General features: G+C 56.2%; 1 protein-coding gene across 1 annotated transcript in view; it reads right to left on the bottom strand.

Moving 5' to 3' along the window:
* Rcc2 (regulator of chromosome condensation 2) overlaps positions 1-5,908 on the bottom strand; it is a gene marked incomplete at its 5' end in the record, with an annotated part of 21,933 nt that extends 16,025 nt beyond the window's left edge. The window contains 3 exon segments of the mRNA XM_013507406.1: positions 1-114; positions 2,557-2,700; positions 5,815-5,908. Coding sequence (XP_013362860.1) covers positions 1-114; positions 2,557-2,700; positions 5,815-5,908 — 352 coding nt within the window.
* Between the last annotated feature and the right edge of the window lie 5,273 nt (positions 5,909-11,181).

Here is an 11,181-nt window from a genome sequence, read left to right as displayed (position 1 = left end):
GGTTGCGCCCGCAGGCTGCCAGCACGATGGCTTCGTGGCTGAGGCCCTCGATCAGCCTGGGGGCTTCCACTCTCTTGGTGTCGCCGTGGCCCAGCTGTCCCTTCTCGTTCCGCCCTAGATGGACCACAGCCGCGTGAGGGGGGGAAGCGGGGCCGGGCAGCGCCGCCGGGGCTCACGGCCCGAGACCTGTCCAGAGATGGAGCCTCCAAACCGGTGGCCTGAGCCGGGCAGCACAGGCTGCAGCTTCTCCGTCCTCAGCGGGGTGCAGGGTCCGTGGTCCCACCTGCTGCCGCCCTGAGACCCTTTTCCAGCTGCGGCGCCTGCACACCTCTGACCTCCCTTCCAACGGCAGAGCTGGGGCCCGTCCATGTGCACCCCCAATCTCCGATACCAAGGGAAATCCACAAAATGCCTGGATGTGGCCCACAGGTGACTCCTAGGACATCCCCGTCCCCGTGGCGCCTCGGAGGCCCTGCTTCCTCGGCTCCTTCTCTCTGCGGAGTCCAGCACCGGGACCTCCCAACACTGGCCGAGGAGCTCAGCGGATGGGGCACCCACCGCGGACCCCCTGGTCTCTGTCCATCACTTCTCCTCCCATCTGCGTCCCCTCCCCATGACCCCTCAAATACTCAGGCCCCATGAATCCTGGGGACAAGGGACAGACCTGCTCTGAACACCCGGCCTGCAGGGCCAGCTCCGCCCTGGAGCTGCTCCGGCTGAGGCTGTGTCTACCCCGGGGATGCACAGGGGTAACGTGGGTGGCACTGGGAGGCCATGAGGAGAGTTGGCACCCCTGAATCCCACCCAGGTCCCAACATGGGTCTAAAACAAAACCCGTGGGCACTCGCAAGCACCCCCCCTCCACTGAGGGGACCACCCGTGTGACCTAGTGTTTGTGGGTTAAGGGAGATTTGACGGGGCTAAGTCAGAGCACTGTTGGGGGCGCCCCTCCCCAGCATGGAGCTTTTCACTTTGAAGTTATGAGAAACGTGTGAGCAGGGGCCACAAGGCCGGGTGCCAGGGCCCTGGAGGAGGCTGGCAGAGGCCGCGGCCTGCACTGACATGGCTGGACGCTGACCTGGGGCCTGCTGCGAGGAGGTGGCCTCCTCAGCTGTGTACTTTGTCAGAGAGAGGCGTGCTTCAGGGCCACACTGCCACAAGCACCCTGGGTCCACTTTGAAAGGCACCTTCAACACCAAACACAGGGTCACAGTGTGCCAGGAAGGTGCCAGCCTCCCCGGGGCACCAGGGCTACGGACACGGCACCACGCCCCTGGGCTTTCATGTGACCCCCGGTGGACTCATGACGCCCATGGGCGCTCCACGCTGGCTCCGGGGAAATCACAGATTCATAGACAGCAGCTCCCGCCGCAGGGTCAGCAGGGACAGGGACTGTCTTAGAACCACCCGGAGGGGAACTCAGCCGGGTGAGGAAAGCCGTCAAGTCTGGAACGACACTGTGTCCACCATGGGCACAAGGGGTGTGGGGGACACACCCCCAGGCCGACCGGCAGAAGACAAAAATCAGGGCAAATGTCAGCATGTCACCGAGAGCTCAGAAGGATAAATTTGGGCCAGACACACTTGTTAGCTTTTTTTGCAACACAATTATAAAATTAGCAGAGTGCGGGAAGACGACAGATGTTAATATATTTGGACTTTGGTGCAGCAGCTCATGAAATTGTGAAAAATGGTCCAAACAGACCGAAATAAAAATGCAGTCATATGGACAAAAAGGCAGCCAAAGGGCCAGAAACAAAGGGAGGGGACAAACGCCAACATGCCCAGCTGGCAGCAGAGCCCAGGGCTCGGGAGGCAGCGAGCCGTGGTCAATTACCAATACTGTATTAACAATCTGGAAGGGAAGCGGCAGAGCAGGAGCTGCGGGGGCGGCAAGCCGGGGCCCCCAGCCCCGTGAGAACACCAGGACAGGCAACGCAACTACCTAGGGCAGTGCTGGAGAGACGGACCCAACAGGCCGGGAGCTCCAAGGCCAGAGGAGTGGCCGCTGGAGGGGGGCAGAGTTGTGCCTGTGACAAGAGGTGGCAGCTACAAAAGCTGGTGGCATTTAAAGTGGCAAGAACAGAGGCCTTATGTCACACTGTGCTACAGAGCAAGACGGGACTGTCTGCTGCAGGGACACGTGCCTGAAACAGGCACTCGCTCGGAGGCACCTCAGCATCAGAAAGATCAAACTTTAGTCCAAAAGTTCAGGAAAACGTTGCTAAAGAGGATTCAAAGGAGGCCGGGGTGTAAGGGTACATACACGCCTGTAATCCCAGCTCTCAGGAAGCTGAGGCAGGAGGACTGCTGCAAAAAATGAGAAATAAAGAAGGACTCAAACAATTAGTTGGGGCAGTGGCACAAAGCTGAGAAATTAGCGGGTGGAGGAAAGGGATTTCTCTGTAGGGTACCGACAAGGCAGGCTAGGAACGCAGACAAGAGAAAACAGGTCTGTGAGCAGGAGCGGGGCCCACACTGCTCCAGGGGACAGAGAGGGCAGGGACGGAGAGGGCACGTCCGGCCCGGGACGGGGCGCCGCCTGCGTGTACTCACCCCAGCTCCACAGCTTCCCTTCAGTGGTGATGAGGAGGCTGTGGGCAGCACATGAGCCCGAGACCACCGTCCGCACCCGGACCCCCGCCAGGCATCCATATCTGTGGGGCCCCCACAGGTTCTGACCGAGATTTCGGTACGCGGCTGCGGAGAGAACAAGATCCCAGTCAGACCCCGTGCTCAGGGATGGGGAGGAAGAGACCACCTCCAAAACGTCGCCAGCCGCCAAGGGCCCACTTCCCTCAGGTCCAAGGGGCTGTGGGCTGCTGGGCTGGTCTGGCCTGGCCATCAAGAGGCACCCCGGGATGACGTATGCACCTCAATTCCCCGTGCTCCCCAAAGGCCCCAAAGCAAGGCACCCCAGGAGCCAGAGCAGCCCTGGTGTCATGAGCCACCTTGCTGCCCTCCCAGCACCTGCCCCGTCCAGCAAGGCCCCGCCCACAGCCCGCCTCCCTCACCTCCAGCCACACGAGTCTGACCTTTCTTAGGCCTCAGTGTCAGCTGCCCCCACGAACTCAGTTCCCCAACCGTGTCCCTCCTGAGCCCCGCCTGTCCACATCTGACTTAGAAATCCCTCCTCTGGGACCAAAAGGCGAGGGAGGGGAAGGGGACGGGAAAAGAATGAAGATGAGCGCTGTACATGCCCGATGCCCCGTGCTGAACATAAGCACGTACTGCACACACTGACTGATGCAAACAAGAGTCAGAAAGAAACTTCCCCCTTAGCTGGTGGCTCCCCCGTCGGCACCCCTCCTGCCGGGCCACCTGCCTTCCCTCTTCCTCCCGTGACAGCAGCCAGGGCGGCCCAGACTCCTGGCACATGGTGACGGCTCAACACCACTTCAGCACCCGGCGGGCAACAGATCGGCTACTCCCCCGACATCCCTGCTTCCACCACGAGGAAGGGGCAGGACCATTGTTAGCTTCATTTTCAACTTGGGATCTTGAGTACGTGACAGAGCAGTGGTGACAACTTCCAGAAAGTAGGAACCAGCAGCTCATGGTGTCACACGGGCGCCTGGAGGCGCTGACTGCAAGCTGTGAGGCTGTGACTCTGTCCCTGGAGTCCTCTCTCCCTGTCACATGGCAGATCCCCTGCAGGGTGTGTGGCCCCTAGTGGTCAGAGGGCTCCAAGTGGATTCATAACAGCGCCACACAGGCAACACCTCCACTAACAGCCGTGGGGATGTCAGGCATGCCCAGGGCACAGAGAAGACAAAGGCAGTGGCCTCAGAGGCTACATCAGAACGGGAAGAGAGCCCTGAGGCGCCACCCAAGTTAGGAGGCAGTAAGTACGGGAGGAAACTTGGGGAAGGTCTGCCACCAAGAGCTCCCACGGTGCCCCGCTGCAGGTCCAGCACTCAGCCAGCTCCCAAGGACAGAGGGGAGGCTCTGTCCAGAGGGCTCACAGCTAATTCTGGCAGCGGCAGTCAGCTTGATGGATGTTAATATCCCTCCTCCTCTACCTCTTTTTCCTGCATCAGCCTCCAGGACCCCAAGGCCTGGTCCTAATTACGTTGCCCACCCTGCTGTCTGGGAAGCCAAACAGTGAGATGCAGGCTGCTTGTGGTTGGGGTCCCTCGGCTCCCTGACAGGTGAGCGGGGCAGGCATCTTCTCAAACCTTGTCCATCCCATGGGAAAACAAATCCCCCTCCCTTCCCTCCAATGTTTACTAGCTGACATTTAAAGATATTTTTAAAGCCAGGTGTGGTGGCACACGCCTGTAATCCCAGCACTTGGGAGGCTCAGGCAGGAGGATCGTTGCGAGTTCGAGACAAGCCTGGGCTACAAAGTGAGCTCAAGACCAGCCTGAACTGCATAGCGAGACCCTGTCTCAGAAAGACAAAAAAAAAAAAACAGTATTTTTAGAAGTGAAAATATTACATATGCCGGACATGGTGGCACATGCCTGTCATCCCAGCACTCAGGAGGCTGAGGCAGGAAGACTGCCGTGAGTTCAAGGTTAGCCTGGGCTATAAAGTAAGTTCAATGCCAGCCTGGACTGCACTGCAAAACCCTGTCTCAAAAAGACAGAAAAAGAGGCTGGGGATTTAGCTCAGCAGCACAGCGCCTGCCCGGCAAGCGCAAGGTCGTGAGTTTGATTCCCGGTACCAGAAAAAGACCAAAAATCAATCAATCAATCAATCAATCAATCAATCAAAAAGACGGGGGGGCAGAAAAAAGAAAAAGAAGAGAAGAAAAATATTACATAAACCTACTTAGGAACAGAAACCTCAGAAATAGAGATAGAAGGGGGGGTGGCGATATTGAGATACCCCATTAGAGCTTCTGGAGCCTCAGAAGGAGCAGGAGGCTGAGGGTTCCCTCGCCCCGTGCTGGGCCACAGGATGGCACCTATCCCTGCCCCTTGAGCTGTGGTGGGCCACTTAGCTAAGAGCAGGACTGGCGGAGGTGCCACCTGCATGCGGGCTGTGCTGTTGCCGCAGACCAGGAGGCGTTCCCGGGACTCAGCTGCCTGCAGCAGGACAGGCTTGCTGCACAAGGGAGCCGCCACGCGTTGCGACCCACGGAGGCTGCCTCCTCGGGATGAGCTGGTCTCCCATGCCTTGCCCTGAGTGCCAGGTGTGACAGTGGGCAAATATTTGTTCAGGGGCGAAGCAATGGTAGAAAGCACGTTGGGCAAGTTTCCAAATAAAACCAAGAAGCCATAAAGCACGGCAACATGCCAGCCTCGTCAGGGACAGGCCCAGTTCTCCAGAGGAAAGACGCCAACTTCCTAAAGGCAGCTGGGATAAAAAGTTACAGCTTGGGACTTCCCTGCTCCCTCTCTCTCTTGCTGTCCACCTGGCTCCTGCAGCAAGCTGGCCGCTTGTGAACCAATGTGGGCTGTCAAAGCATAGGACTTCCTGACACCTGACAGCCGACGAATGTCTAAGCCTCCGGCAGCATTGCATGGGACCGGCCTCTTCCCTGTCAGGGAGGCCAGTGACAGGCAGAAGAGGAGGAGGAGGAAAATGGTGTCCGTGCTTATTTGAGAAAGCCATTTCTATTTCCCTGTGTAATCTTAATGAAACTGGTTTCTTAAAGGCAGAACTGCAAGATCGGAGTCTCTCCAGACCAGGATTCAAATCCAGCTCCACCACAGCAGTGGCTGTGCAGCCCCAGACAAGTCACTTGGCCTCCATGAACACATTTGTAAACAGAGAATACCTACCTGATGGGTGGTCAGCAGAAGTGCACGGGACACCTAGTAGGGAAGAAGCAACTGATTGATGTTTAGAAACTGTTTTCCATACCTTGTTGCTTAGGCACTTCTTTACGACCAATCAAGTCCCAGTTGGTTGCCCCAAAAATCAAAAGTTGACCTTTGCACTTAGACCCTTCAAGTTTCTACAGAGACGGAGAGAAGGAAAAGGATTAGCTTGTTAAGGCTGCTTCTAGCTCTCCTAGGCTGTCCCGCCAAAGCATGAGACAAAATTTTTGTATGTGCAGTTCTTTTTGGGGTTTAAACTCAGAGCTTCATGCATGCTAAGCAAGCACTCCACCACTGAGCTGTAACCCCTGCCCTTTATAAATTTTAAGATAAGATTGCTAAGTTGTGCAGACTCGTCTCAGACTTGCAATCCTCCTGTCTCAGCCTCTTGAGCAGCTAGGATCACAAGGATGCACCACCATACCCAGTGAAAATAATCCTTAGTTGGGGCTCCTATGGGCACTGCACACCAGTCAGAGGTTCTACCCAATTTCTCCCTAATCTGTAGGTTCAAAAGTGGGTGACCCCCAACTTGCCCCCAGCAGCTCCCTCGTTATGCCTGGACTCATTTTTTTTTTCTTTTGGGTACCGGGAATCGAATCCACAACCTTGCGCTTGCCAGGCAGGCGCTGTGCCGCTGAGCTAAATCCCCAGCCCCTGGACTCATTTTTAAATAGCTTTTGCAAAACACTAAAACAGAAGCCAAATTACAGTCCTTCTCTTCCACTCTGAGGACGGACAGGTACCTGCGCAGGGGTTACTGAGCCCCATGAGGGAGTCAGGGCTCCCCCTTGGGCTGAGTGCGTTTCCCCACAGTGAACACTGTTCCACTGGTGGCCTCTGAACCTCGCGAGTCCAGTGTCATTTCTGCATGTCACCACGCCGCTGTCCCTGTTTGCTGCTCACCGTGCCAGGGGTGGGCTCAAGTTTGCATGAGGAGCCCGGGCATTAGTGATAAGTGTTGTACTTCTCCAGGGCAGGGAGGATGGCAAGGAGAGGGGACAGGATCTGTAGGGGCAGGAGGGTGACACAGGTGGCCTTCTAGGGGCTCAGTGATGCCCACAAGCCAGGGACCCATGGTGAGTGAACCAGAGGACCTTCCCAGGGTCAGGCCTCAAGGGACAGAATGTCACTTCCCACCAGCGCACTTCACTCCGCATCCCTCATCAGTCTCAGCTGAGAACGTGAATAGGGCCACCGGCCTTCACCTGTCCCTGAAAATCTGTGGCATTCAACAGCCTCAGTGTTCTGTCCTCGTCAACATCGAAACAGACTTTTTAACACGTGGTTGCCTGGGGATGTAGCTCAGCAGCACCTGCCTGGCACCTGGGGGGCTATGGGTTTGATCCCCAGTCCAAAAAAGATGAAATCAACTCAGCAGACCCGAGGCTGAGCTCCACCACAGTGAGAGAAGTGTGGCTTCCCGCTTCCGCTTGTGCCCTTTCTGGTCTGATCTATGCGATCCTTCCTGGGCGCCTGGAGCCACACAGGCAGCCCCACGTGCAGTCATCCCCACTCGGCTGGACGCCTGCCAGGCTGGGTGTCTGGCACTGTGCTCTGCATGTTTAAGGTCACGATGAACACGTTGCATTTCTTAGGGAACCTGGGGTCACAAGTGGGTCCCGCCACACTCTGCCACACCGACGTGGCAAGAGGGAGGTTTCTGCACAGGAATGGAGCCGCCTCAGCTGCTGAATTATTCACAGCTCTTGCTTTGGCAGGGGAGCACCCCCCAGACTCAGGTTACTTGAACGGGAGCCTGGTTTCCCCTGCCTACCGTCTTCCCTTCCTGATGCAAAGGAAGATGTGGCTGGGACATGTCACAGCCGGTTGTGCGCCCCCTGCAAGAGGCCCTGGGCCCCCGATCAAGCCACTCACTCACACTCTGCTATGTCCAGGTCAGTGTGGTGGGGGCAGCAGAGACAGGAAGGGGCAGGCACCAGGGGACAAAGTTGGAAGAGGGGGCCAGAATGACCATCGCCCCAGGCAGGCAGAGGTTCCAGGGGCCCATGCTCAGCATTTCCATGAGGGTGAAACCACCCCAGCACTGGGTGCAACTTCATGGGCGCTGTGGCTCCCCAGAACCCTTGGCTCCATCAGGCCAGGGGGCCCAGGCTGCACCCAGACGGCCAGAACCCGCTGCCCTTAGCTTGGGCGCAGCGTTCCTGAATGACCCGGGCACGGGTCAAGGGCTCACGAAGCCCTTCAAGCCAGCTAAGCACTAAAACCCAGCTCACCCTTTGTGCTAAAAGGCCTCTGCAGGGAACTGAGTCCACTCTAGTGATGCCAGCTGGCTTCCTCTCAAGGGCACCGGCACCTCGACTCAAATTTGTATGTCTCAGGCCCTGTGTCCTCCCACACGACACGAAGGAACTGCTTCCTCACTATTCCACACAAGTGTCTGTTATGAGCCACTCGCCTGTATTTCTCCACAGACAACACGGGTGGTGAGCCTACGGCCCGCGGGCCGTATCACGGGCCACTCTAAAAGGTTCGCCACCGCTGCTCTGTAACTTAATTCTTCGCTCCACCTTTTTTTTATTTGTTTTGTTTTGTTTTTTTTCCGGTACTGGGAATCGAACTCATGACCTTGCGCTTGCCAGGCAGGCGCTGTGCCGCTGAGCTAAATCCCTAGCCCCTCTTCGCTCCATCTTATATGGAATAAAAAAAAAAAAAAAAAAAAAAAAAACCTAAGTAAAAAATGTTACTCCCTAATGAGTCCTTGATTGATCAGTATTGCATGTCTCTATTTGTTTTCATAAGAAACCACTTTGAAGATATCAATATGTAATACAACAAGCATTGCTAATTTCCGACCACTTTGTAACTCTGTATTATCTGTACTGTTCTTTTGCTATTTTGTAAAAGGTTGTCTGTCTGCTAATGTTTTCCTCCTTTTATTTAAAAAAAAAAATGTTACTCCCAACACTTCAATCACAGCCGTATCACTCTTAGTGAGCTGGGGTGGACTCGGACCCTCAGTCCCAGCCCCACTGCCCCAAATCCAGGAACCGGTATATTGCCTGACCCTCCGGGGCTGAAGCCAGGCTCCACCGCCGGTCGGGAGACGCTTCCATGGATGAACGTGGTGACCACAACGTTGCTCCTGTCTAAAGGGCCTGAAAACAGATGAGCCTAAAACGCAGTCCCCTGGCAGGACAAACGAAATTCATCTCACCTTGCTGCCCCCCAGCAACGGGTCACCGAGGTGACCTGGGCCCAGACGAAGGGCCATGGCAGAAAAACGCACCGAGCTGCTCAATCAACAAAATGGGATTTTGGGTCCAGCGTGTTCTGTATTACTGCCCAATTGCAAAAGGCATGTCTGCGAGATGGACACGCGTGCAGGAGACCGCTGCTGCCCCGGGAGGGAAGGCCACTGAGAGACAGGCAGCAACGGGAAACTAACGGGCAGTCAGCTAAAACACGCAGGCTCCACTTTCAGCTGGGTTGGACCCTTCCACATAGGCCAGACCTGTCTCCGAGCTACAAAAATCTCAGCAACCCCAGGCTAGAGACACTATGGAGGCCTGGACACCTGCAACACTCACCTGTTCCTGAGGACTCAGCCAAGGCGGCTCGCTCTACTTGCTCTACAAGGCTGAGGTTCATAGCACTCAAGTCTGAACCCTAGGAGGATAAAATGCTCATCTGAAAACCACACACCCACCTCAGGGACTCAGAGAGTATTTCCCAAGACTGAAATCCTGAGACTGTTTTGTAAAAATATCCATCTTTTACTAAGGCAACTTTGCCCAAGTGTACGTGTCCGCCTTCCCGGGTCACGAGGACACCTGCAGGGCGGTGGAAAGGCTTGCACATGCTCCATAGAAAGCTCCTTCTGCGTCAAACCAGCCATTCTGGGTGGCCTGTGGTACCACACGGGTCCTCAGCACTGCCCAGCAGAGGGAGATCAGCGACCTGGGACCAGAGACACTGGGCAGGATGCCAACCCAGGACAAGGAGCAAGAGTGCCAGCCTGGGCCTACGGGAGGGAAATCTGGGCTGCGAGGGCCAGGCCCTGACCCTGGTCCAAATCCAACAGATATAAATGAGAACAGAAACTCAGGTGTGCCCTTTCCACGAGGCATAAAAGAGCATCATTTGTTGAAACCCTTGCGGACTTGTTTCTGACCCTATCAGCTCACAGGAATCTGATCAGCAGTCCTTCTGCTTTAAGAGTAAGAAATATACAGCTAGAATGTATTATATATACATCATGACATGTATGTATAGGCAAGTTTAAAAAAATAATAGATGCAAACGGGAAACAAGTGTAAACTGCCAAAGACTCTCCACCCAGTCTTGTAAAACGTGCCATTTCCACGCGACAAACCAGCTTCACACAGCGCTGGGGGCTGCAGAAGTGACTGGGTGGAAAACTTGGTGCCCCTCCAACTCTTGGTCTGCAGCTACCATGTTGGGTGCATCCCAGTGCGGGCTAAGAATCTTTTATTTCCTGACCCCCAAAGCCACTGCTCCAAGCACAGTTAACTGGAGCCACGCAGCTGACGACGCAGAAGTAGATGTTTGAACACAACCTTGCTTTTTACTAATGCACACAGAGCTCGAAAGCCCAAGCTTGTCCAGCCTTGCCTCCCAGTTTGTGTCCTAACACAGCGTGATTGATGGGCCTAAGTCTGGATTAGCTCTGCCGAAGAAAAACAGCTCCTGCGTTCCCGTTTCTCAATTGCCTGGCACTGTCTTGGCACCTGGCCAGCACACGGCCCTACCTGGGCAAGACCTTCCGACATGGGAGGTGAGTCCTTCCTCAGGGACGGCAGTTTGAAAGCAACTGCACAGGTACAATCCCCAAGGCCCTCACACCCCACACCTCCCTTATCTGTGAAGTGGTGGCGAAGCCCCATTTCTAACCAGAAGGCAGGCCGGCTCCTGCGGAAGCCCTCTGCTCCGGTCAACCGGCACCAGCCTCCCGAGCATGCGCGCATGGGGAGACAAGATCCTCCCCAGAGAGTCACTCTAAACCCCTAGGGGAAGTTCCATCTCTCTTCTGGGGTTATCTGAGAACATGGTGAAGGCTCTGACTCCCTTCTCCAAAACCTGGCCCACTGCAAACTTGCAGAAAGTTCTGGCCAGAGATGGTGCAGACCCTGGACTCAGCTCTGCAGGGCTCTGCAGGTACCTAAGTAGAGCGGACCACCACCTTCACTGCCACTCTAGCAAGTGACGCCTACTCATTCCGCGGAGGTGCCTTGCACCTGACCCCACAGTTGGGAGGCCTGCACCCCGCAACGCGGCCCACCAGCGGCGAACAAAGCCGGAGCCCCTCAGGGCCAGAGCTCCCGGGAGGGGGGAGCCTCTGAGCATGCGCCCTCGCACCACGGCCCCCGCCTTCCCGGCGCGGACGGCGCAGGGCCTCACGGGGCATGCGCGGCGGCCCAGAGGCCCC

Source organism: Chinchilla lanigera, unplaced genomic scaffold (genome assembly GCF_000276665.1).
Source record: "Chinchilla lanigera isolate Chin_1 unplaced genomic scaffold, ChiLan1.0 scaffold00126, whole genome shotgun sequence".
Lineage (NCBI taxonomy): Eukaryota > Metazoa > Chordata > Mammalia > Rodentia > Chinchillidae > Chinchilla > Chinchilla lanigera.
Note: the sequence above shows the minus strand (reverse complement) of the source record. Positions and strands in the feature narration are given on the sequence as shown.